At 43.3% G+C, this 27,377-nt stretch overlaps 1 protein-coding gene across 2 annotated transcripts in view; it reads left to right on the top strand.

The window, feature by feature from the left end:
* Positions 1–7,755: 7,755 nt before the first annotated feature.
* gphna (gephyrin a) overlaps positions 7,756–27,377 on the top strand; it is a 46,385-nt gene continuing 26,763 nt past the window's right edge. For both annotated transcript variants that reach the window (XM_030786344.1, XM_030786345.1), the window contains exons 1-4: positions 7,756–7,837; positions 23,145–23,223; positions 25,988–26,045; positions 26,460–26,552. In XM_030786344.1, the coding sequence (XP_030642204.1) occupies positions 7,774–7,837; positions 23,145–23,223; positions 25,988–26,045; positions 26,460–26,552 (294 nt within the window). In that variant the 5' untranslated portion in view covers positions 7,756–7,773. The remainder of the gene's footprint in view (positions 7,838–23,144; positions 23,224–25,987; positions 26,046–26,459; positions 26,553–27,377) is intronic.

Genomic DNA, 27,377 nt, shown 5'->3' on the forward strand with positions numbered 1-27,377 from the left:
TAAAATTCCAAGGACAATGTGCGGGAGATTCCATGTTCGTTGTGCAGTGTGGTGATGATGTATTTGTACAATCATTTTATAATCTATCATAATATTTTCAGAGAGGTCAGTCAAGCCGTGAGTAAACTGCTATGTGCTGATTTGTATGCAGTCATTAGCCTGCTTTAAAAAATGAGGTCATAGCCTTTATTTGAATTTTATGAGGGTGCTTCTGTTTCTGCAGAGAATTACCAAAATAAGAGCCTTCTTGGCGTTAGTACTTCTTAGGAGACGTTGCCTACGCATTGCCCACAGAGTGACGATTAATGCAGAACTAATCCTGAAATGCAGCTCTGCCAACGAATGAATACCGCATGACTTTCTCTAACCATACAGTAAGCTCTGAATAAGAGATGATATTAAATAGGTCAAAATGTAGCAATTTACATCGAAAAGACGAGGGCGTTCTACTGTTAAGACTGGTCATTTTAAACTGGACAGGTATCGTTTAATGTAACCAACGTCACAGCCTTATTTGATGGAAAGGTCATGCCTCCATCTACTGGCCTCTTAAGAGAATGTGCTCATTACACCACGACAAATTACTCAACAAAGAGAATACGGTTTCTCTACATGACTCCGTGGTCTGTATATTAGGACAATTCAGTATCACTTTTTATTGATAACAACATCAAAATTACAAATAGCTTTTTACGAGCTGTAACCCGTGAACTGTAATAATTAGGGAGTTATGAATCAGGAACGCGAGATGGCACTCTCTCCCTGCATAATGCAACCTTCCACCATACGACTACGTTGAACCGAGACTGGCGGATCTAACGTTCAAAAGAGATCGGCCAACATTACGTAACTACTAAGAGTAATCTTAAAATGGTCAGCATCGTGTAAACATTTTATAGTTTTAGTTTTAAGTTATAGTCCCTTAAGTTAATGGCTCTTTTAAACGAGAGTATTTGTGTGGCTCGCCAACAAAGAAAACACTTGTTGAACATCTGTTCCCACCGTTATTAAGACAAAAAAAAAAAAAAAAAACTTAACTCAGTTTCTTTACAGTATCCGTACTGAGCCAATATTTGTTTTTTTAAATATGTACATGTTTTATTGGCATTGCTGGAACTTGTCTGTTCTTAATTCACTCTGGAACAAAATATATGACAAGTGAAATGTTCTCTGTTCTCCTACACAAAGCATAGCCCTGCAGACACATACGTGAATCAATGTACAATAACTGTATTTCCCACAGCTAAATTATATATATTAAATATTCAAATTTACGTTGAGTGCACACACAGATCAGTACATAATTTTAACTTTTACTCTTCATACCAAACTAGAATATCCCATGATGGTTAGGGTTTAAAGGAAACATTTCAGGACAGTCAGGTTTAATGAAAATAAAAAATTACACACTTTTAACATATTCACCTGCTTAATCATTTGCTTTCATTGCTTGAGGGAAGTGCTAAATATCAATGTTTTCATAATGTTTAGTGTGCAACAGCTCCTGATAAGTAATGTAATTACAGTATGTAATCACAAACTGTATCCTTTGTCTTTGTCAAAGTCAGGAACCTCAAATGCTCACAGGAAAGCTGAGCTGTCATCACCACCAAATTCCTTCAACTTTAACTTTAGCTGATTATATATCAATATTGTTTGTATGTGGGAGTTTTTGCATGTATTTCTCTGTTTTATTTATTTATTTGTTTAGTGGTCACTTTTTAATTCTTCAGACTGTTTGATCCTGTCCGCCTGAGTATCTGGTGTTGTTTAAGGTAGAGAGATTTTACCTTAAATAAGAGATATCCGTAATGAGGGCCTTTGTGCTTCTGCGACACTCAGACTAGAATACTAATGAGCTGAAATGTATTGATGTCTCTGGTCTCATTTAGAATGTGAAGGGCTGAGGGACATTTACCATACGGAGTGAGTATGCTGCGTAATTACTATATTGCCATTATTTTTCTTGCGCCGAGTCAGATTGATAAATAAATAAGAGGGGATAGATTCTTGCCTTTTTAGAAACTTAGACAACCTCTGTCCGCTGATTAAGATGGGTTTTGATATCAGTATCAATCTTTTTGTCTGGGTAGCTGCCTGCACCCCTCCCCACCCTCTCTTTCTCTCCCCTCTCATGAGACAAATCAATGACAAAATATGTGGAAATTAACCTATAGCACAACATCCAATGCAAGCCTAAAAGAGATATGAGCAATGCTATCTTGCAGGCTTTGATACTTTGGAAACTCAATTATGAACAAAAAATGCAGCAGGGCACACATAAAACACACACACAGTGGAGCAATGGAATATTAATATCTTCAGTATTTCACTCTCCAGAGGTATTAGGGGGCGGGTGGATGACAGTGTGTGTGTGTGTGTGTGTGTGTGTGTGTTGTGGGGGGTGGGGGTACACAGCAGTACCCAGACACAAACCGGATTAGCTCACGTCTCAGTCGAGATGCACATTACTGCTACATTACCATAAATGGGTTATCGATCCATGCTTAAGTGAACCTTCAGTTCTGTGCAGTGGAATTGACTGGAGTAGCTATAGGAGAGACCTCCCACCCCACCCCCACTCACGTCCCCACAATGTAACACAGATATGTGTGTGAGGCTTGAAGCTGCTGGTACAGGAGACATTAATGAAGATGTGACCTTTTAGAATGCTCTCCTTTGAGCCTCTCATACACCCCAACCCCCAACACTCACTGTCCCCAAGCACACAGCCATGTGTCACTGTGTCACAATCTAGCCCTCCTGTGTATTCAGATTGACTGAAGGAGGAATAGCTTGCCCCAGTCTACTTCATGTCAATATCATCATCTGTCTGTTTTGCATGTAAGAATTTTTCGCATGGATGGCATTTTATATAGCTTACTGATGCGTAATTAATCACTTAAATATATTGTGCTGTGGTGTGTACATCTGTAATTGTAGGTGTTATTTAGTCTTATGTACATTTTTGCCGAATTTTTAAAGAAACATTAAAAAGCAGAAAACACTCTTGCAGTGCAGTGGGTGGGCTGACAAAAAATGGACATTTGGTGAGTAAGACAATTAGTCAAAAGTTATGTGAATCCAGATGACTTGAGCTGTTTGACACATAAAGCTTCGTTTGCTTTACTGCATTATGTGAACTCTGACATGTTGAGACGGTGAGACACAGTGTCCTTGTCCTATGACAGAACAGGAAGTTTAGACCCAGCGAGAGAGAGAGAGAGAGAGAGACAGGCAGAAAGAGAGAGAGAGAGTGTGAGAGAGAGGGAGAGAGAGACACAGTGAGAGGAAGGCTATGGAGAGAGTGACCGAAGAAGAGGAAAGATCAGTAAGTAACTATCACCCTGAGACTCTGTCTGGGGTGCCTCCTCATCTGGCCTGAAGTCAATTTAATTTAAATGTAAATTTCTGGGATGCGTGGCGTTAAAAGGCTTATATTAGCAAAAAGGAAAAGTTAATGAATGTATTTCAATCTTTGCAACCGCACAGCCTCTCTCATTTACCTCTTAGAATATATTCGCTGAGTCGTACGGGGACTGGGCCTGGCTGATATGCATATTCTTCAAACATTTTCCCGACATATAGATCAGTCCTCTCAAATAGCTCATCCAACTTTAAACAGCTTGTTGTGCATGGTGGCATATTTAGGTTTTATTTACAAATACAACTGGTTGTGATGTCATACATATACATATATAGGTAGTTTGGTAACAGATGACAGTATTGTTCTCATAGTCAATATTGTGAAAGAAAACAAAGTGTTTGGGAGAACGAGGGAGAGGGAGAGACAGAGAGAGATGGAGAAATGAAAAGGTTAGGGGAGGGTGATGGGAGAACCGCCGAGAGAATAAGGGGATGGGGGAAGGGAGGAGAAATTGGAGTAGTAGAGTGGTCCCGTGAAGAAGAAGAAGAAGAAGAAGAAGCTGCAGGGCCTTGTGGGAAGTCCAGGTCTGTTAAAATTCAGGGTGCATATGTGTGAATTGCAGAGCAGTCTCATCTGAGCATGCTGAAGAGCTATTCTCTCAGAGAGAGAGAGCAAACAGCAGCAAATGGAGAATTCAGAGTCCTCACATCTCCCTGGTGAGAGGGCCTTCCCACATCACTTGAACCTATAAGCTTTCTCTCTCACTCTCTCTCTCTCTCTCATGCATACATGCACACACAATCATGCACAGAGGCACAAGGAGTGTGGTGGTGTATACGGAGTAGGGTAGATGGATCACATGTTAAGGATGTGATGAGTTTCTGATGAGTTTATACATGAATCTATATTATGCTGAATGAATGACTCTGTGTCATGTCTTTTCCAACATACAGTTCACCTTATGTCACAGTACTGATCTATCTTGATTGCCTATCTTAGAATTATATATTTATACGAGTTCTGCACAGTTGCTGTCCATCTAATCAGAGGTTGGTATTATTACGCAAAACATTTTGGTGGATTCTTTATGCAATAACATTAAGTTTGAGGAAGGTATGAGACCACATGTCCTTGCAAATTATAAGAACAAACTGCCCATATCATTGGCAAAAAGAAGTTCCAAAGTATCTCGAATGTCCCAAACAGCTTTCTTAGACCCTTGCTGTTGAAAGTCTTTGAGAGTTCTCGACACACACTGACTGGCTGAAGAGAGCATCACCACGCAGTGTTTTTTGTGCTCTGCCAGCAGAATTGCCTTCTCATTGTGTCCGCTTCAGTTTACTGCCAATTAGAATGCCAGAATAACCACTTGCAAGGGCCAGGTGTCCAGCAGGACCTATGCTGACATGCTGATTTTGTGCTAAACTCCAAAAATACCTGGCCTGTTCATTAAGTAGACAGGTAACAAGACACCCTGACATCCCTACTGTTTTTTCCATGGATTATGGGAGGGGTAATAACACCCTCTGAAATCTCCTTTCCTCTTTTGAAATATGGGAGCACAAGTGGTTATTAACCTGGGATTTTTCCAGTAAAGTCACGCACTACAGTGCTCAGTCAATTATCTTCACTGCATCCCTGATTAAGTGATGCAATAAAGTGTGTAATTAATTTCTTACGCAGGCGAACACTCTTGCTGGTTGGGTCTAAGGGATATAGCCGACATCATCTCTGACACCCAGTCTAGTCCTGTCTGTAACCCTTAACTCTCAGACCTGGTCTAGTCCTGTCTGCAAACAGTCTAGTCCTGTCTGTAATCCTTAACTGTCAGACCTGGTCTAGTCCTGTCTGTAAACATTATCACTGACACCCAGTCTAGTCCTGTCTGTAACTCTTAACTCTCAGACCATGTCTAGTCCTGTCTGTAAACATTGACTTTTAGACCTGGTCTAGTCCTGTCTGTAATCCTTATCTCTCAGGCCCTGTCTAGGCCTGTCTGTAAACGTCATCTCTCAGACCCTGTCTAGTCCTGTCAGTAAACATTATGTCTGACACCCAGTCTAGTCCTGTCTGTAAACATTATCTCTAATACCCAGTCTATTCCTGTCTGTAAACATTATCTCTCAGACCTGGTCTGGTCCTGTCTGTAAACATTATCCCTGACACCCAGTCTAGTTCTGTCTGTCAACCTTATCTCTGACCCCTAGTTTAGTCCTGTTTGTAAATGTAGTCTCTCAGACCTGGTCTAATTCTGTCTGTAAACATTATCACTCACACCTAGTTTAGTCCTGTCTGTAAACATTATCTCTCACACCCAGTTTAGTCCTGTCTGTAAACATTATAACTTACACCCAGTTTAGTCCTGTCTGTAAACATTATCTCTAACACCCAGTTTAGTCCTGTCAGTAAACCTTAACTCTTAGACCAGGGGGGTATTCCCTCTTCTGTTAGGAGTTAACTAACTCAGAGTGTTCACTAAACCCACATTCTGGAATACCCCTGGTCTAGTCCTGTCTGTAAACAAGATCTCTCAGACCTGGTCTAGTCCTGTCTGAAAACATTATCTCTGACACCCAGTCTAGGCCTGTCTGTAAACATTATCTCTCAGACCCTGTCTAGTCCTGTATGTAAACATTAACTCTCTCAGACCTGTTCTAGTCCTGTCAGTAAATCTTAACTTTTAGACCTGGTCTAGTCCTGTCAGTAAACATTAACTCTCAGAGGAGCCAACCTGTCATTCGGGAACCACGACTGAGGTGAATGACCACTGTGTTTGTTCAAAGTGGGAGTGAGAAGAAAAAAGAATACAGTGAAGCACAGTCTGTTTAGAGTCTGTGTGTGTGTGTGAGAGAGAGAGAAAGAGAGAGAGTGAGAGACACTGCCTTAAGAAGTGCTTGTGTTAGGCAAGCTATACATTAGTGATGTTTTTCTTGTGTGGCAATCGCTGCTGTTACCAGGAGTCTGTTGCATTATTCTAGCCCTAAAGATTGGCCATGTGCTGTTCTCAGAGTACAAGCCTGTTTCCCTTTTCATGGATCCTGAATGTTTTATTTCATGCTTTTAGATTTTATATCTTTTTGGTAATATTTGTGTCTTTCTTCTTCCAGGGACAGGTATGTATCTAAAGTTAGCTACACGGTGAGAGGTTGATATGTTACATGACTTCTGGCTCTGAGTGCTTTCATGGCAAATCTTGCGCAGGGGTATTTGCCATGTTCAGGGGAATGGAGGGGGGGGGGGGGTGATGTGGGGGTAGTCCTAAGGGGAACAGTGACTGCAGTGATTGCAGTACATAATCCCCTTGTTAAAAAAACAAACAAAACAAAAAAGCACATTTGTGAGTAAAGTGGTGCAAAGAACGCAAGCAGTGGTCATCTGAGCAGTGGCAAAGAATCATGTGGTCAGATGAGTCATCCTTAACCCTGTTCTAAACAAGACTGACAGGTGCATGTGTGGCACACACCAAAAGAAACCTACAAGTGCTTGTTTCCATGGTGAAGGTTTCTGGCAGCTCCATTACAGAGCAGGGTGCATTTTCCTGATTTAGGTCCACTCCTCCTTAAAGGGTAAAGTAAATGCCAATAAATAAGAAGAAAAAGCCTTTCAGAGTGATCATCTTCATCCTATGGTGAAACTTTTATGTCCCTGTGAGAGTCTGTTTCAGACTGACAATGCATACACTGTTAACTTTGTGCCACAACTATCCCAGTGACCAGAGCTCAATGTAAACAGGCAACTATGAAAGATTCCAAGATATTGTCCACTACCATCAAACAAAACACCAAATGACAGAATTTCATGGGGAAGAATTGTATCACATTCCTCCAGTAGAGTTCCAGTTTTAGGTTTAGTATTGGTATTGAGGGAAAGCATAATTCCTGAAACTATGTAGTCTGCCTGACAAAAAAAGACAATGCATTAAAGGTCACTATATGAGCAAATTACAACTTGCATGTTTCCCCTGCATGTTTGATCTGTGGCAGTAAGTGACCCCCTACACGTTTTCATGGGCTCAAGATCACATAGTACTTAAGAGTGAACAGGTCTTCGATTTCACTGTTTACCATTTCACAGATGCGTCTGGATGTATGCCATACTGTCAAAAGACCGAGCAAAATTATTGTGCATTGCTCATTTGTTGGAAACTTCAAAACGTTAAACAGTTTACTTCAAAACCCGTCTTTTCTTCTGCTAAGCAACAGACGCCAAGTTTAAAGTCTCAAAACAGCGTCCATATTTAATTTAACTATCTGACTTGGCCGGTACAAATTTGATCGCTTTTAGCTCATAGTTCGGCTTTTCTCGCCTAGCTCTCCTCATGTCACTTCCCCCCTCCCCCGGAGTTCGATGCACTCGTCTGTCGGCTCTGCCAAGGATTCTCAGTGCGGGCGACAGCACTGCTAAACATGGCGTCGGACGGGATGATTTTAACAAACCACGACCATCAAATCCGAGTCGGAATACTTACGGGTAAATGCAAAAAGACAGTTAATCATTTTATTTCACCTGGCGAAATCATGCAAGGGGTTTTCCAATGGTTGTCCATGTCGTGTGTGTCAGGTGAATTATGTGCTCAGTGGTGATTCCGTGGCTTCTATGCGCCTGTCTAAGCAAGTCTCTCAGTCGCGTTCCTCGACTCTTTGGTGGCAATGGCTATTTAAAGCTCTACTTATTTGTGTTGCTTGTATTTTTCAAACGAATGTTGTAACTAAACTATTATGCATATACCTCTGCAAGGTTATCCTTCTTGCCTGTGAAATGCAGCGTTCCTTGGTGTCAGAATAACAGTTTTGTGTGATGAATAATTCATACCTTGTACGCTAAGAACGTTAAGCTAAGCACTAGGAACCTGGCTATCATAGATCTAAGAACTATGTTTTAATGAACGACATTAAGATACCAGTAGCAAATAAGGTTGTCTAATTATGGATGTGGAAATCGCAAAGAAGAAAATGATTAAGCAGGCATTTTACATCTTGGTGGCAACATTAAAACAACTAAATGCAGTGAAATGTGACATTATTATTTTCTGAACGTCTGTTCTCATGAAACACCGATAGCGTACTACAAGAAGTTAATTGTGGTGCAGCTGTGAAGAATAAGCAGTGTTTAACATACATGTCAGTTTTCCAGTTTTGGTCACATATAGTCACAGTAACCTGTCTTTGCCATTGGTTCTGTTTCTGCCATTGTCAGTGCCTTTAGATAGTTTTCCCTCCGTGTTCTCCCAATAACATACATACGGTTGAAAACTGCGTGGACATATAACTGTTTTTTAGAGCTGATCTCCGTCAGACAGTTTCACTACTGCTCTTTTCTCGTTTTGCGTACCGTGAGCATCACGAACCGATATTCTGTCAAGATTTTGACTGGCGAAATGAAGCGGCAGCGCTCAATTTAAAAATCAGTATGCGCTTCTGTCTCATAGAAAAGGAAGGACGAAATGATGAATTGCATAGTCTACACTGACTGAATGCAAATGTCAGCGAGTTTTGATGTGTGTCACGTATTCATGACATTCCTAGTGGTGTGTCTTCTCCCGCTCGTATAGTTTGTTAAGTACATATGTGTAACACAGCGAAGATAAAGATGATGTGATACAACCAGCCTAGTCAGAAGTCTACCTGGGAATCCCCCTCCCCCACTGCGCGCTCACACACACACACACACGCTCACACTCCTACACTCCTACTCCAACACGCAAAGAGGGTGCTGTCCGTAGATTTTGGGTACTGAAACGTAGTCGGTGAGCTACCTAGAAAAGAGAGAGGGATTTTCCCATGGACATTCAAATCTCTCTCTCTCTCTCTCTTTCTGTCTGTCTCTGAAATGAAGACAAAAGCTGATTTACCAGTAGTCGCAGCGGCGCCAACCCCCACGCCTTTAACTGTGAGATTGGTCAGCGTGTTTCCTAACATATAAAATTTCGTAGAAGCAGATGCTTACTGGTGATGAAGCGTGTGTCTGCGTGTGTATTTGTGAGCTCGCGCACGCGTGGAAGCCTGTAAGAAGGAAATTGAAGAGTGACGCGATCAAACGCATAACGTACTTGATTTTTGACAGCTGCTCGCTCATACTCTGTACGCAAAACGGATCCATGCATATTTTATTTTAACGTTTCTTATTTGATCATCCATGTTATTCATTGCCTTTTTGAAGTAAATTCTTCGCTAATGAGCAAGGGGTTCTTTGGGGGTGCACGATATTGTAGTCTGTGCGGACGTTAGGATGTGTTGCTGGCTTACTGATAAGAATTAATCGACATGTGACTAATTGTTGTTCCAAACCTATGATCTCGTCAAGACAGGCATGATTGAGTGGTGGATTCAGGTCCTTGCCTAAAAATAGGTTCTCTCAAATGATGCTTAAATGGTAATGCTACTTACATTGATAAAGTGTTTTGTCCAATTAGTTGTGGTTTAGATTCTTGTGGAGCAAATGTCCCTATGAGGATTTAGATACTAAAAAAAAAGAAAGAATGACCTTTTGGGGATATTTTGCTGGTCTGTTTTTAAATTATGGTACAGCTGTTATTGTTCAAACGTAATGTGTCCAGTTGTTTCTTTGGTTATGGACACGGTTAGGTCATTAATTGCTAGTTCCAGTAAAATGGAAGTCAATGGGAAGTCCCCTTTCGGATTGCGTGCCTATATGTGCTTTAAATTTGTATTGAGGTACATGGAGTGAAGAGGGTTTGGTACCTATTCCTTTGTAGTCCATCGAGTGGTGCTTTCAGCAGGCAAATCTGTCTCTTCCAGATCTTCGATAAGTGAATAACGTGTATGAGAAATAGAAAACCCTTCAAAAAATGATGTGCCCCCTAGCTCCAATCGTTCCATTCAAAGGCATCTGGCATCAAAGCTCCCTTCAGGGTCTAGCTTGGCTGTCAGGGTTTGTCTCTGTGGTGTTCAAAGTAGTGCTCACAAACAGGCAAGGGCTGATCTCCTTTTATTTCTACCACTCCTTCACTCTGCACAACAACCAGAGCGTTCACAAGAACAAATTAAAGTCAGGGACCTGCTTGTCATTGTTCCCTTTCCTTTCCACTGATATTGAAGTGGAACCTGCACCGTTAATAAGTCAGGCCTCTCATTTTTACACAGCGCCACACGCTGGTCGGCAGAACAGTTGACAGTACGTCCTTTACCTTGGATGAACCTTTGATAAGTGAGTGAACAGCAGCATTCATAGATGGACAACAGAGCCAGGTTGTTTTGTCCTCATTTGTAGTGTTATGGTATGTTGCCGCCCAAGTTTAGATTTACAAACACACACACACACTTTTGTAGAGATCTCTCAGGTTTGTTCTTGTGCTCTCTTTAATATCTCATCCACTTGTTAAGCAGAGGACTCGAGAAATGCAATTGGGAGCCCACATGCCAGATTTAAAGGAATTAGGAGACCATGTCATTGAAAGACATGGGTTGCTGCCAAGGTACTATCTCAGTTGTAAGTCAACAGTTCCTTCTGATACACCTTAATGTTAGGTCGTTCAGATGTGTCAGCCACTACATACTTTCTAAAGCCAATAAATACATGACGACACCCTTATCCTATCCCTAATTTTCTGTCTGAATTGGATGAAAAGAATGAGTGAAGATGACATTATGTGAAAGTAGCTAGCATCGGTAAGAGACATTAGACGGCTGTGGTAAGTCAGGACATGGAGAGGACTTCTGCAGACCACATACACAAGCCCATTATACGCTCTTTTATATGAGTAGTACATAAAATATTTCACCATCCACACCATGACATTTTTGAGGATTTATGGTCCCCAGACTCTAATGCTAGCTGCCCTTTGGGGGCTACAGAGGACAAATGACTGTGTGTGACTGGATGTGTGTTTGCATACACAGTTGTAACTATGCATGGATCACAAAACTGCTCTGTAACTGTTTTATAGGGGCTTGTGTGTGAGTGTGGATGTGTGTGAGTGTGGATGTGTGTGAGTGTGTTGTAACCAGGGACTGGGTTCTGTAGATCAGGCTTATTTGTGAAAGTTAATGAGTTCAGTGAGGGACTAAATGTGAACCTATGGCGTTATGGCAAAGGAGTCAGCTGTGCGTTTGTATCAGTGTGAGTGTCAGAACAGATGGGGTTTTGTGGAGAAAAAGCATTGTAAATTGCCCCTTTGTCCCAATTAACGTGAATGGTCTTCCATGACAAAATGGGTTATTGCAGCATATGTTATATAAAAGGTAACCTAAGTTCACAGACTATTAATCTGTCCCATCCGTCCAGATGTTAGAGAAATGACATTGCACATCCATAGAAAATCCAGTCCCTTCATTTTCTGAATATGTTTTTGGGCTTTAGTAGATTCCAGAATATGAGATGTGTCTTATTTTTTATTTAATTTTTTTTTTTTTTTTACTTTATTTTAATTTCCTGATGTGGCTTAGCCTTTGAATTATCTCTCAGCCTTTCTTTGTATGTGGTGTAATTTTCCAAGCGGAGTTAAGGACACTGATTTTGATCAACAATAATGGTGTATATATTTATTTATGAATAAATAAATATCAGCGTGTCTGTGTAATGCATTGATGTACTTTTTGAAGCAGCTCAGCTTTAACAGTTCTGAACTACTGGTGTTCAATTTACGTTCTACAGTTTTGAAATAAGGATATATATATATATATATATATATATATATATATATATATATATATATATATATAAAGAAATGTATATGAGACATCTTTCGTCAGTTTGTTTCAATATGCTTTTATACTCATTAAGTTGATCCACTTGAAGGCTCATTACATAAGGAACACTTCTGCCTCATTCCCCAAAGCCTCTGAAAGGACTGGATAGATATCAGCACTATGTTAATTGTTTCATGCTCCCCCTTGGTTGGGCAGATTGCTGAGTCTGACATATTGCGTCAACTGATCCAATCATTTTTCGGGTGCTCAGGGCGCCCTTAGGAAGGGGGTTTTGAAGTGGGTCGTGGTCACTCCTCGGAGGGCGGGACCTATGGTGCAGTTGGCCCACCATGTGCTGCTGGTGCAGATGGACATGAAATCCAGGTTTGAGGAGTTTTTGTGGTATCACTGTTTCCACACTGCCCAGTTACACAGAGGCCTTTCACACACAGCCCGAGTCTAAAATGTCACACAAGACTACTGACGCTCTGTTCAAGCCATTTGTATTGATAGAGGTCCTGCAGTGGAGATCTAGGTTCCTTTTTTTCACCACGCAAACTCTTCCCTCCACTCCCATTTCCAGTGTGTGTGAGATGTAGAGAGGTAACGGGGTCAGGCCAGTCCCAAACCCTGAGAACCTGGTTTTGAAGGTACTGCTTTTGGTCAGTCAGCCCATTTTTTCAAGCGTCTGACCATTTGACAGTACATTATGGACAGGCTCTCCTCATGACTACGTACTCCATGACCGTCTCTGTCACAGTTATTTACGGTGGTCTTTGGCATCCTTTGAGTTGATCTGTTCTTTATAAACCAAATACAGCATGTGATATGAGACAACGTGGTGTGTCTCCTGATTGCTATGGTCTATTGAATACAGGGTGTATGCATCTCTGTGTAATATTGGAGAGCCATTCTGTGACAAGCATGTGACTGACACACACACACACACACACACTCTCTCTCTCTCTCTCTCTACTGGTCAAGGACAGGTCATGAGGTGGTCTGACTCACACTCTAACCTCTTGGCTATAGAATGAGTTCTTCTCTCTGAGAGAGGATCTGTCAGTGGACAGGACAGTCAAAACAGGGCTGTTTGTTCAGGTTTTGGGGTAGAGGGTGTCTTGGGAAAGGTCATCATTTAGATTGATGTGATGAGTGTGTGAATGTTTGAGGGAGCACAATGGTGATCATATTTTTGTTACATTTGGCAGATGTTCAGGTTGTTCTTTTGAGGAACGCAGAGAGAGAGAGAGAGAGAGAGAAAAGTATAGGCAGAGGATTGAAGATGTGTTTTAGTGAGAGTGGTCTAAGCCTGGGCTAAATATGAACATCATTCTCTAATCCCCATTTATGTCTAATCTGCTAGTGATCTATACTGTACCCACTGCCTACCACTGCTCTCAGCTGGTCTGAGGGTATGGAAGGATCAGAGAGGGCTTTCCATGTTTTTTTTGTGTGTGTGTGTGTGTGTGTGTCTCAGTGTGTCTGTATGTGCATGTGGTGTCATCATTAAATAGGTATGCACATTCAGTTGTATGACTGCTTATCTGCTCATGTGTCCCCATCTGATCCTGCATTCGTGTGCGTGTGTGCGCGCGTGTATGCGTCTGTGTGCGCGTGTGTGCACATGCATGCGTGTGTGTGCGTGTGTGCACGTGTTTGTGCGTTAACACTGTGTCTTTAAGTCCACAGATATCTTCTCCTCGTGCTAAACGCAAAGCACGGAGCCTGACAGTGCTCTTATTATTCTCCATTTAATTGCTGTAAAAATCCACGTGCTATATTTAGCACCAGTCTTCTGAGCTGCTTGTTGTGCTGTTTTATTTCTGCATCTTAAATCATGACAGAAACACACACACACACACACACACACAGCATTTATCAGACCACAGTTTAACACAGTTCTAGGAGGAAGGCTCCATTACTCTGAACTGAAATGCATTTAGAGATATGGCCAATGCAGGCCCATATATATTATTGGCATTAAAAGTTTAGCTTGTACAGTTGAAATTTTATTTCTCTCTCTGACACCATTCTCACAACTCCCAGGCTAATGTATTGGGTGAGTCCTCTCTGTTTGTGCTGACATTAACCATAAGGCCTAACAGGACTAATTTGGGGTTAGTGGCTCATTATGTCAGGCACAGAAAGAGTTCCATGGTGAAGAGATTTGGATGCATGAATTAGCCTTTGGACGTAGATTTGTCTTAACCAATACCCTGTTCAGCTGATCTTTACCAATGAATTAAGTCTTTAATGCGTTTTAGTTTGTGCAAAATCAGTGGCGAGCCATTTCCAATGAACCCATCACTGGTCTGTTACACATTTTGACTGTTAAATGACAAGATTGAAAATGACACTTTTTAATTTAACCTGAAAGGGGTTTTTTATTTACACATGACCCACAACAAGGGATCACCTCCAAAACACACACACACCCACACACACACACACACACACACACACACACACACACAAATGGTTTGTGTAGTGTCCAATCCAAGCCCTTCATCAAGCCTGTAATCTCCAAATCTTGGATAAGGAGTGGTGTGCAGTTGTGTTAGGAAAAGACCTACAAAATCACAGTCATGTTACTGGGCTGTGAATGAATAGAATGCTGTCTGTGCTAATGAGCTGCTCTCCTGGACAAGGCTGTGTGTCTGTGTGACAGCCTGACCCTGTCTGAATAATGGAGCTTTATAATTATCAGGACCAATCCTGACTGAAACATTCTCCTAGATAATGTGATCAAGTCATCAATCACTGATACTCCACCCCAAGACCTCTTTCTCTCTCTCTCTCTCTCTCTCTCTCTCTCTCTTATATTCACACACACACACACACACACACTTACTTTCTCACTTCTCTCTCCCCTCTTTGAACAGTGGAATTGGTGAGAGACAAATGATGAATGCTTTTATCTGGACTGTAACAATGGGGAAGTGTTGCCCTTATGTGAATGCAGATTTCCACCAGGAATTGTCAAGCTCCTGTAACCAAAAATACAAATAACTGAATTAGCTTTTCCTATGGACTCATTCTTGCTCCCTGGCCAAGCGCTGTCAGGCATTCTCAGCCCTCCAGGGATGCACCAATAGGCATTCTCTGCTCTGAGTGAGTGCACCAATCAGAGGAGCCGTACTCCTCCAGAGGGAGGCTCTTCTGGGAGAACACCTGCTCTGTCTGGAGGATTCTTCTCTGCAGTAATGAAATCAACAATTAGGAGAGTGAATCTTACTTAAAGAGAAAGGGAGGAAGAAATGTGTTTGAGTAATACACCCACACTCACAGACACAAGACACACACAAACATACACACTCATGTAGACAGCTGAACAGTAACAGGAACAGCCCAGAGTTGCAGTTGCCCAGAGAGTGTTTTGACTGTATTGAAGGTGTATCTACCCATTGGCGACACATTTTCTCTCTCTCGCTTTCTCTCTTCTCCTTGATAGTAAGAGGTTTTGGGAATTCTGACATTTTGGGAACTTTGTGTTGAAGTCATTGTGTGGTAATTGAGTCCAGTGTGCCATCATATTATTCCTTCATGTGGCTATGTGGACAGAGAGAATGAGAATTAGAGGGAGCAGGGGAGGTCTGAATAGTAGAGAGTGCAATAGTACACGATTTGCTGGGGGTTTTTTTCTCCTCATTGTCTGTTTCCCGTGTGTCAGTCACAAATAGCTCGAGAATCCAGCTGCCATACAGCTGTCCTGCTCTCTATCTGGACGGTTTTGCTCCCCCCCCCCCCCCCCCCCCACTCCAGCATTGCACATAGATCCAAACAGGCATACACAGAAGTGCAGATATCCATACTGTAATACTGTCTAAAACAGGCACAATATACCAAAGAGTCCTTCTCTTACATTCACACACATCACTCCCCTGCCTCTCCGTCTGTTCACACATACATGGACACTACAATAATATCTAGCTCTGCTCTGTCAGGTGTGCATGGATCAAAAGCAAACCATCAGGAATATCAGATTACTCTCTTTTTTTTTTTTTTTTTTTTTTTGAAAATGCAGATTAGGCTACAGACGCACTGCTGTATTTGCCAGTGCTGCAGGATTAGAGCATTGACGCAGGGGGTAGTACTTCTGCCTTTCTAAGATCCGGCTCTTGCTGTAGTTGTATTCCTCCAATAAGAGACTGGCTTTGTCGTTATTTAGGGTTGAGTCACAACACTGGCAAAGGATTTTCCTTTACACTGTTAAACATGGCAGTGTGAGTGTTGGTGTTAGTTTGTGTATTCCCTCAATGTCAGGCTCTAGTGTTAAAATGTAACTCGGGGTATTTCATGTCTAATGAAAATTTCAACTTTGCCCTGGTTAACGTTTGATCAAGACAAAACTGCTGTAGTGTTGAATTACTTCCGTACTGTGATACACATCTCTGGACTTTGTACTCTCATTAATTAGAGTAATACTAATCAGTTTGCTCAACAGTCATGAAAGGTGCTTTCATTCACTATCCTTCCAGTTCAGAATATTAAATTCAATCAGATCAATAAAACTACTTTAAACATCAAAACTTTAAATAGTCATTGCAGTAACTGTTCTGCTCCCTGATTGGATCGGAGTGATCATGTGGTTTTACAGTGATAATAACCCTGTGTCTGTGGGTGTCAGATCTCAGTGTTTCAGACCTGATAGTGAGAGAGTTTGAACTGTGTGTAACTGTGAGGACAGTTACTGTGTGTATAGTCTTGTTAATGTCTCGTTTATGTTGCGGCAGTGACTGTTATCTTTGCAGGCTGAATTACATAGCGGAGTCAGGCCAGTGACACAGCGTGTGTCAGACATGTCCCACTGACAGCGCTCCAGTATCACCACACAAGCTTGTTTAAAAATTATTGCTGTCCAAAGGGGAAATGTAGTGTGTTGGCGGGTGTGTGAATGTGTGATTGTGTGTGTGTGTGTGTGTGGGGGGGGGGGGGGTAATGAGTTTAGCGTTTGAACTTGCATTACCCTACCTACATAAATCTAAGTCTCTCACTTGTCTTTCACTCCTTCTTCTCTCGCTGAGTCTCTCTCCCTCTCTCTCTCTCCCTCATTTCATCTCCCTTCATCTCCCTCCATCCTGGCTTAGCCTGACCTGTCAATCTGAGATGTATGGACTTGCTCCGTCCATCATTTATCTGCTCTCCTCTCTCCACTGCTCCTCTTTACATCCCTCTCTCCTCTCATCTGCTGCCTGTCCCTCACTTCTCCATCACATCCCTCGCTCCTCCTCACCAGCTATCTGTTTACACCTCCCCCTCTCCCTCTCTCGCTCCTCCTGTCCACTCATTCCAAACCCCTCTCCTTTCTCTCACCCTCTCTACTCCTTCTCTCTGCTCCCTTTCTGTTCTTCTGCCTTTTTTTCCAGCCATCCATCTCCTCTCTCCTCTACCTTTAAACCCAGACCTTCCAAGGAAGGAGGAAAGGTATAGAGAAGGGAGTGGGGAGGCCAAGACGAAGTGATGGAAATGAAGGAGTGTTCCTGTCGTTTAAAACCTGTCCTCCTCTCAGTGCAGTGCTGCACTCAGCAGCTGCATTAGTAAGCGTCTGTTCAATATTTATAAGGCTGTTAATAAAAGATCAATAAGATGATGCCCTCCTCATCGCTCGGCAAGATTTCTGCACTGCTGAAAAGTTTAATTATTGCAACCTAATTAAAATAGTAAAAATCCAGGTGATCTCTCCCTCTCTCTCTCTCCTTCTCTCTCTCTCTCCTTCTCTCTCTCTCTCTCTCTCTCTCTCTCTCTCTGTCTCATGCGCTGTCTTTTGCTCTCATATTCCTTACTTTTTGAAGTTTCTGTCATCTCTGTTCACTTTGTATGTTTGCTTCATTACTGGATATTTGTGTTTTGAGCTTTTGTAAGCGTGTGTGTCTGTGTGTGTGTGTATGCGTGTGTGTGTGTGTGTGTGTGTGTATGCGTGTGTGTGTATGCGTGTGTGTGTGTCTGTGTGTATGCGTGTCTGTGTGTGTGTATGCGTGTGTGTGTATGCGTGTGTGTGTATGTGTGTGTGTGTATGTGTATGCGTGTGTGTGTGTGTGTTTGTGTGTGTGTGACACTGTGTGTGATGTTGAGGGATAGACTCCATTCTGCTGACTAAGTTCCTTTGGAGAAGTGCACTGTGATGTTTTATTAATTCTCTCTGAAGACAAGAGCAGGTTCTGTCTCTACACTTTAAAGCTAACCATTCACCTAATTCAGGTTGAGTTATCTTGGCCTTGCCTGGATTTGAGGAGATATTAGTATGCCAGAATATTGATTTCTGATTGTACACCCTATTAGTAGCATCCCATATCCCACTCTGAGATGTCTATAGTGTTGCCATGAGCACACAGGTGTGTATATGTGTGTGTTGACAGAGGCCTGGCTGTGGTTGTGGAATAGCTGCAGTGCAGAGGATGTTTCAGTGGTAATCTCCATCTAGTACAATACCACTTCCGTAGTTCTTCAGCAGGGAGTAGATAATGCCAGCACCCCTCTCCCCCTTACGTAAGTCACCTCATTTAGGGCTGACTTCAAATAAAGGTAAAAAAAAAAAAAATCAAACCTCCATCCTGCTGTTATAAATAGCTGTCTCTCTCTCTCTCTTTCTACCTTTCTCTCTCTCTCTCTCTCTCTCTCTGTCTCTCTCTCTCTCTTTCTACCTTTCTCTCTCTTTTCTTTGTGAAATGCTTATCTGGAAACAGTGCTCTTGTACAGAGAAGGTGCTTTGAAATACAGCTCACAGATTAGAGATATGTTGAGCTTTTCCTTTACTTTCCACTTCTCCCTCTGCATTTCTTCCCTCTCCTTCCCCCATATCACATGTTTACCTCTCAGTAGTCCTCTCCTCTCCTCTCCTCTCCTCTCCTCTCCTCTCCTCTCCTCTCCGTTGATTCTCCCCCGTCTCAGTATAATTTCACTTAGAACCTTCTTCTCTCTCTCTCTCTCTCTCTCTCTCTCTCTCTCTCTCTCTATACTGCCATGCATGAGACACATACACATTCAGTCCTGCTGACTGTTGACTGTGTGCCTGGGGATCAGTATGTTCCTGTCACTGATCTGTGAATCAGTCCAGAGTGAGTTACTGAGTATAACTGACCTTAAATATACACATACACACTCTCTCTCACTCTCTCTCTCTCTCTCTCTCTCTCTCTCTCTCTCTCTCTATCTCTATCTTTCTTCTACCTCCCTCTCCTTCTTTTTGTCTTTTGCTCTTTTTCTGTCTTGATCTATTTTCCTCTCTCTGAAATCCTCTCTCTTTGGCTCCTTTTCCTCACATCCTTACTTCACAATCATTTCCTCTCCTCTCTCTTTCTCTGTCTGACTCTCTCTCTCTCTCTCTCTCTCTCACACACACACACACACACACACACACACACACATGCTCACAAAATTCAATGTGCAGAGTCAGGATGGTGTGTCTTGGCGGACTGGCAGTGTATTTGTTAATTGATTTGCTTGATGTGTGACAGGGAGAGAGAGAGAGAGACAGAGAGAGTAAGGGATAGAGGGAGAGGAGGAGGGAACAAGAAAGAGAGAGAGACAGAGAAATGGAGAGACAGAGGTGAGTAATAGCTTGCACTGTGTGCTTAGGGGGAGTTGGCCCTGGGTTAGTGGGAGTTGGTCTCCTGTCTCCTCCTCATTGGCTGCTCCCATGCAACTCATTTCTGTCAAAGTGCATTGTACTGCTGAATCAGAATTTGTTCCAACAGCTTGGTTTCAATAATCCAGCAACATTTTCAACTCTCCGTTTTTGTTATTGATTACAACGTCTCACGCAGAGTTCTGTTGTACAAGAATTTCCAAAAATGTTGTGTCAGAAATGTCAAATTTCATTGAAGAGAGTTAATGTCAGCGTATTCAGTGTCATAATCATAGTCCGTGCGCTTACTAGTGAATAGAAATAGTTTAAAGAGAAAGTGAATAGAGTAGTTTCTGATGGAGTGGAGAGGGATTTCCCAGTGGAAAACTGTGTTCCAGTGATTGACTGGAGGAGAGGGGCAGACTGGACTGGTAATGCTGTAATGGAATAGTGAAAGACTAAGGTTTAGTTGCTCTGGGTAAGAATGCCCTGCTTTCCACCCCGTGGGGTTAATAAGCTCTGTTCACTACAGCCCACAATAGGAGTCTGCTTCAGCCTGCCTCCTACTCCTCTCAGCCTTAGGCACCACACACATACAAACACACACACACACACACACACACATTCAGGAGAGAAGGAATTTCTCACCTTAAACAAACATTTGGATGTTAAGATACACTGCCTAGCCAAAAAAAAAGTCGCACACTCTAATGTTTCATTTGACCGCCTGTAGCTTTGATTACGGCACACATTCACCGTGGAATTGTTTCGACAACCTTATGCAACATCACAATATTTATTTCTGTCCAGAGCTGCATTAATTTTTGGCCGAGATGTTGTTGACGATGGGAGAGTCGAACCACGCCGTAAAGTCTTCCCCAGCACATCCCAAAGACTTTCAATGCGGTTAAGGTCAGGGCTCTGTGGTGGCCAATTCATGTGTGAAAATGATTCCTCATGCTCCCTGAACCACTCTTTCACAAATTCGAGCCTGATGAACCTTGGCATTGTTGTTCTGGAATATGCCCGTGCCATCAGGGAAGAAAAAATCCATTGATGGGATCACCTGGTCATTCAGTACATTCAGGTACTCAGCTGACTTTATTTTATTGCCACATAACGTTGCTGAACCTGGACCTGACCAGCTGAAGAAACCCCAGATCATAACCCTGCCTCCAGAGGCTCCAAATCCAAATGGTGACTTAATTTTTTTTTTTGGTCAGGCAGTGTACATTCATGTGTGGAAACCTTTTCACATAACGTCAAATCAAGTGTATACCTGTGCACGTGTGTGCGGCCTTACTCAAAGAGCTAACACCTTTATTTACGCTGTAGCCATAGGAGCCCATGGAGTTTTCTCTTCGCCTTCTCCTTTGTTCTGTTTTCCTTTTTTGGCTTTGTTTCATATTGAGCTCACATTGAATGGGCAGAAGAGGTCGGCCTCCTTTGGGCCGTGCGTGGTGAGCAGATTTAGCTTTGCGAGTGTTTCTCATCTTCTCTATCTTTTTTTTTTTCTCTTCTCGTTCTTCCTCTCTCTGACTCTAGTCTTCATACTCTGGTGACATTAACATTCCTTTGATGCTTGTTCCAACTCGCGCCCTCCCTCTTCTTCCCCCCCCTTTCTCTCTCTCCCTCCCTCTCTCTCTCTCTCTCTCTCCCTCCCTCTCTCTCTCTCTCTCTCTCTCCCTCCCTATCTCTCTCTCTCCCTCCCTCTCTCTCTCTTCCTTTCTCTTCTGCCTTCTTCAGTATTGAGATGTGCAGCGATGAGGAACACAGTTTGTCTTTGAGGGCTGGGATTAGGTACATGTATGTAGAAAAAAGACCCCAACAGACAGAGGAAGGCTTTCAGTGTGCCCCTTCTGTCCTTTCACTTATTCTTTTTTGATGCATTTCACACACTCTCTCTCAGCCCCCACATGGCACACACACACACACACACACACACACACACACACACCGCTATGTGTTGCGCGAGGCATCAGGTGAAGGTGAAAATGCTGGTATCTATGACAGGAGTTTGCTTCTCCGCCGTGGCGAGATCACTTCACCCGTCTCCTGCAGGGAATGCCAGGCTATTTATAGATCAAGGGTTAGCAGGGTACAGAGAGAAAGAAAGAGAGAAAAAAGATGAGGAGAAAGAGAGGGAGAGAGAGAGAGAGAGAGAGAGAGAACATAAGGGAATGTTGCAATTATGAAGCAAGTGTTGCGCCACCCCTCCTTGGTAATCCAGAGCCAAGCTCTGTAAATGTCAGCACTTCATCATTTATTTAGCAAGGCTACAGGTCACTAGCCTAATGTGGATGTGGAATGGCACAGCTGCTACACATTCGGTCTCTCTCTGTCTCTCTCTTTTTCACCCCATCTCCTTCTCTGCCCAGCCCTCTCCTCTGTCTCTCTCTCTGCCCAGCCCTCTCCTCTGTCTCTCTCTCTCTGCCCAGCCCTCTCCTCTGTCTCTCTCTCTCTGCCCAGCCCTCTCCTCTGTCTCTCTCTCTCTGCCCAGCCCTCTCTGTCTCGCTCTCTCTGCCCAGCCCTCTCCTCTGTCTCTCTCTCTCTGCCCAGCCCTCTCCTCTGTCTCTCTCTCTGCCCAGCCCTCTCCTCTGTCTCTCTCTCTCTGCCCAGCCCTCTCCTCTGTCTCTCTCTCTCTGCCCAGCCCTCTCCTCTGTCTCTCTCTCTCTGCCCAGCCCTCTCCTCTGTCTCTCTCTCTGCCCAGCCCTCTCCTCTGTCTCTCTCTCTGCCCAGCCCTCTCCTCTGTCTCTCTCTCTGCCCAGCCCTCTCCTCTGTCTCTCTCTCTCTGCCCAGCCCTCTCCTCTATCTCTCTCTCTGCCCAGCCCTCTCCTCTGTCTCTCTCTCTGCCCAGCTCTGTCCTCTGTCTCTCTCTCTCTGCCCAGCCCTCTCCTCTGTCTCTCTATGTCTCTCTCACCTTCTCTCTCATGCACACACACACTCTCACCCCCCCCCCCCATCTTTCTGCTCACCTGCTGTGGGTTTTTTTCCTCTCTCTCTCTCTCTCTCTCTGTTGGTCTCTGTAAATGGTTTGGTCATTAGTGTATAGATAATAGTTTGGACGTAATTTCCTTAAGTTGTAATTTCGTCACAAAAATAAACAGAAAGATCATTTGACTGTTTGACAGGCAATTGCATGTACTTGGGTTTCTTGGGAATTTGGTGATGTTTGTTGGGTTATGAATTTTGACCATGTGATTTGGTACAAATTTTGCTCTGGTCAATTGAATGTAATATATATATATATATAACAGAAAATGAACATTTATTTGTTGTCAGACAAGGACAAGAACGTTAAATGCCATAAATGTTTTGCTTCATCAGTTTGGTTCACACAGGCTTTTGGCTATATAGTTATATTGAGTAATGCGTCCTGTCATAGCTCTCTTTCCAAAAATTCAGTTAACCTTCATTGGGGGAATGAGTCTGAATCCTCCCAGGGGAAGAAGATACAGACATTTCCAAGAAATTCTCTTAATGGATTTGTTGGGTCCGAAATCTCATAATGCCCCCCCCTCTCTCTCTTTCTCTCTCTCTCTCTCATTCTTTCTCTCTGCAGTAAGTGACAGCTGCTACAGAAACCTTGCTGAGGACCGCAGTGGAATCAACCTCAAAGATCTCGTTCACGACCCATCCTTGTGAGTACCCCTGCTTTGTCACACACACACACACACACACACACACACACACACACACACACACACACACACAACACAAAGCTTATCCTTTTGAAGCTCAGTCTTACCATAGCTACTTGACTGAGCTGATGCCAACAGCATCCCAATCTTTGCTTATTGTGGATCTCACATTCACTCACCCTGACAAGCCACATTCCACAAGGACAGGGCTCTCTCTCTCTCTCTCTCTCCCTCTCTCTCTTTTCCCTCTCTATTCTTCTCTCCTTCTTTCCCTCCACCCTGCCTGTGAGCCAAGGGTCAATTACCAGTGTGTAACGTGCCATTTAAATAATTGATTAATCTCAGTCCAATTACATCCATGCCACGCTGAATGTGTCGCGGCAGCGAACATGGAGGAGCCTGTTTGATAGATGAGTCCCTGACTGCGCTAGCACCCCAGCTGCCTGGCTAGCGCCGCCAACGGCTCTTTTAAAGTATGCATGTTAGCCGGGCACCCTTTAAACCTGGACACAAGGTCAGAGCTGAGCTTTAGACAAGCAGCCACATCCAGGTCGCAGTCTTTGACTAAGCCACAGCTGGAGAGCATTGTGTCTATCGGGGAGTAGCAGAAGTGTCAGAATTGGCTGCCAAGGAGAAGCTACATCGCTAATGACCACGGACACCAGGCTAATGGATAGGCCTATGTGAGACTGATCGTTCTCTGTGTCCTTTCCTGCACCATCATACTCACAGACACACCCCCACACCCTATTTCCTTCTTGAAAGCTCAGTGAGTGACAGTTGGAGCTAGAAGGACAAAGTTCCAATACCTCAGGTGTCTTTGGGGTTTTTTTTAGGCATGTGTCTGTTTCTTTACAAATGAGAAGGAGAGGGGGTAAAAATAGGGGGAGGCATAAATCAGAGAAGTGACATGCTTCTTCATGTCCTCTGCACACAGACAGCTGTGGCTCCCTCGCCAGAGAGAGACAGCCAGAAAGAGAGAGCGACAGACTTTATGTAGAGGAGATGTAGCACAGGATTAGAGATAGAGTGGGTTTCTGTGTTAGCTAGATGAGGGATAGTAGTGGTACTGTCTATGGGTTAGTGTGTGTGTGTGTGTGTGTGTGTGTGCGCGCGTTGGGAGTGAATTGGGCACGTTTGTGATTGGTTGCAGAGCTGTAATCTGTGTGTGCTTTTGTCCCAGTATCAGAGTGTGTGTGGTTTCAGCCGGACGGTGTGAAAAGGATTTAGTCTATTATTGGAGATGGCCCAGAACCATCATTGCTGCCTAATGCCCACACGTGAACACACACGCACACACACACACCTGCAACACAGCTGTGGACAAGGACATGATCAGCCAGCAGAGGTTTCCATGTGGACACACACGTTTACACATGCTGAAAAGCTGGCACATACACACACACACACACACACACCTGCATGAACACACTCAATTATTGTACCAATCACACCAGTTTTATGTCATCTGAAGGTACAGAGAATAAAACATGCTCTGTTTGAAATCATATTTAGGGTGGTGTGTGTGTATGTGTGTGTGCGTGCGTGGCGAGCGTGTATGTGAGTTTGTGTTATCCGCAGTCTAGCCAAAATGAACACAGGATAAAGCCCCTCATCCCAAACTCATCTCCATCCTAGATTTACAGCACCTCTCCCCAAACACCCAATTTCTACACAGGACTGGTTCCCTTGGCAACCGGATTAAAGAGCCCTGCCTCGTTGTGTTCAACATATTCTCCCTTTAGCTCTTCCTCTCCCTTGTCCTCTCTCTCGCTCTCACACTCTTTCTAAAACTGAAAGGCTAGAAACACACCTTGCAATGGAATGAAGATGTTTCCCAGTTAGTCAAATTTCAGTATAACATCAAGGTCATCCAGCTGAAGGTTAGAAAAACAGTAACAATTTGCAGCTGAGGGGTTTGTTTGTCTTAGCCATAGTTCACCTTCAGATTTTATTGTAATGTGCAAGATAACCACTAGTGGGCACTGTTGTGAAGAATTGTATTATACTAGAGCAAGGGTGTCAAAATCCAGTCCTTTAGGGCCATGGTCCTGCTGTTTTTCTTGTTGACCAACTAAATACAATGTTTTATTGGCTGAATAGCATGCTCACCTGTTTTCAAGGTGAACATCAACAGGTAACTAAGAGGTGAAAACAAAAACTGGCAGGACTCTGGCCCCTCAGGACCGGATTTTGACACCCCTGTACTAGAGATTCTGATAGTTAATGCTGTGGTTGAACTCAGTTCCTCCAGTTCAAAGTTACACTTATAATTTGTGATTATGTCTCTGAGGTTGTTCAGACTATACGAGAGCTGGAACTGCACAGGAGCTGTACAAATGATGTTTTCATCCAGGACTGCTTATATTTTTCTTTATGCCAGAGATGGTATGCCTCTCGAATAGCCTTAAGTGCACATGAGTGAAAAGTTGCCATGCTCATAATTGAAGCAGCAGCCTTCCAGTTACCAGAATATTTCCCTTGTTTTCAGCTGTAGGCCTACGTAATACGCAGGCCACATGAGAGATTGTTTGAAAAGCTCTGGTAATTGAAATTCAGCATTAATTGGGGAAACGGCCAACAAATACAAGCATACACATTGGCTCAGTGTCTCATATACCACCTATAATACATTGACATGTTTCTGATACATCTTACACTCTCCCCCTTGCCCTATCTCTTGTCCTATGTCTGGCTGTTTTCTTTTTTCACTCCTTCACCTGACTTGTTTTGGTGCTATTCTCTCTTGTGTTTCTTCCTATAGGCTTGGAGGCATAATCTCTGCATACAAAATAGTCCCAGATGAGATAGATGAGATCAAGGTAACTGTTGTCTGTTTCTCTCTCTCTCCCTCTTTATTTTCCCCCTATCTGGCTCCCTTGTGTGTGAGCGTGCGTGCGTGTGTGTGTGTGTGTGTGCGCGCGCCAGCACGCTTTGTGTACTGCCCTCTGGAGGCTACCCTTAGCACTGCACTTCTCTTCCTTTTTCTCCTCAAACACTCATCAAGCTTACTCTCAATTAGCTCAAGCACTTTGGCTTCAATCTCTTATCTCATAGAAATGGTCACTATATTACTCTAAAGTGGCCTCTTAGTGTATTTCTGAATATTCTACCATCAGGCTGCCCTCAGCTGTTCAGTTTGTCCTCTGCTTTTAATTAGCATAGCGTAAACCCTGTATCTCACATTAACAGTTTAACTGACACATCTGTGTGTGTATGTGTGTGTGCGTGTTTAGGAGACATTGGTGGACTGGTGTGACGAAAAGGAGCTCAACCTCATTCTGACCACTGGTGGAACGGGCTTTGCCCCTCGTGATGTCACGCCCGAGGTACATGGGGAGCCACCTGTTTGTGTTTGTGTCCATGTGAGTGTGAATGCGTGGACTGTCTAGAACGTGTCACATGTCCATGGAGCTGCTGTCTCTGTGCCTGTGTGTCTGTGTGTGTCTGTGAATGTGTTTCTGTGTGTGTCTGTCTGTGAATGTGTGGGAGAGGGTTTGCTGGCATGAGCCTAATATAACATCTGTATTTGTTTCTATTTTCATATGGCTTTAAGATTCATACTGACTGCACAGCTTCAGTGGTAATGCTGATGATAGTATTTCTGTTTGTTGAGGGTGGGGAGAGAGATGTTGATTTGTATGTGACAGAGAGAAGTCACGTCACTGGTGATACCTACTGTACTGTGTCTTAGTTTGTCTTTGTCTTGAAGTGAGAGTAAGGCCCTCTGTGAATGTGTGTATGCTTTCAAACTGCACTGATGAGTGTGTGCGTGTATGAGAACAGATCTGTGTATGTGTTAGTGTGGGTTTGGGGGATACGTTTGTGTGTGTTTCTGTGCGCTTATACATGTGGTTGCATGTGTGGTTGCATTTGTGTGTGTTTACTTGCATGTGTGCTCACTTCAGAGTGTTTTTGCATAAGTGTGTGAGGTGTGTTTGTGCAAGTGTGTGCGTGTGTGCGTGCGTGCACATGAGGCTGCCCTGGATGACTCTCGTGGGCATTAATGCAGGCCGTTGGCTGTGCTGTGGAACCATGACATTTGTCTTTCTGAATTCTGATGCCTTCTCTGCTTTTTCTCTTTACTAATATGCATGTTTGAAGTGTCATTCAACTGAAGGACGTCGGCCATTGTCAAAGCTGGGTTCAGACCC

Source organism: Chanos chanos, chromosome 10 (assembly GCF_902362185.1).
Source record: "Chanos chanos chromosome 10, fChaCha1.1, whole genome shotgun sequence".
NCBI lineage: Eukaryota > Metazoa > Chordata > Actinopteri > Gonorynchiformes > Chanidae > Chanos > Chanos chanos.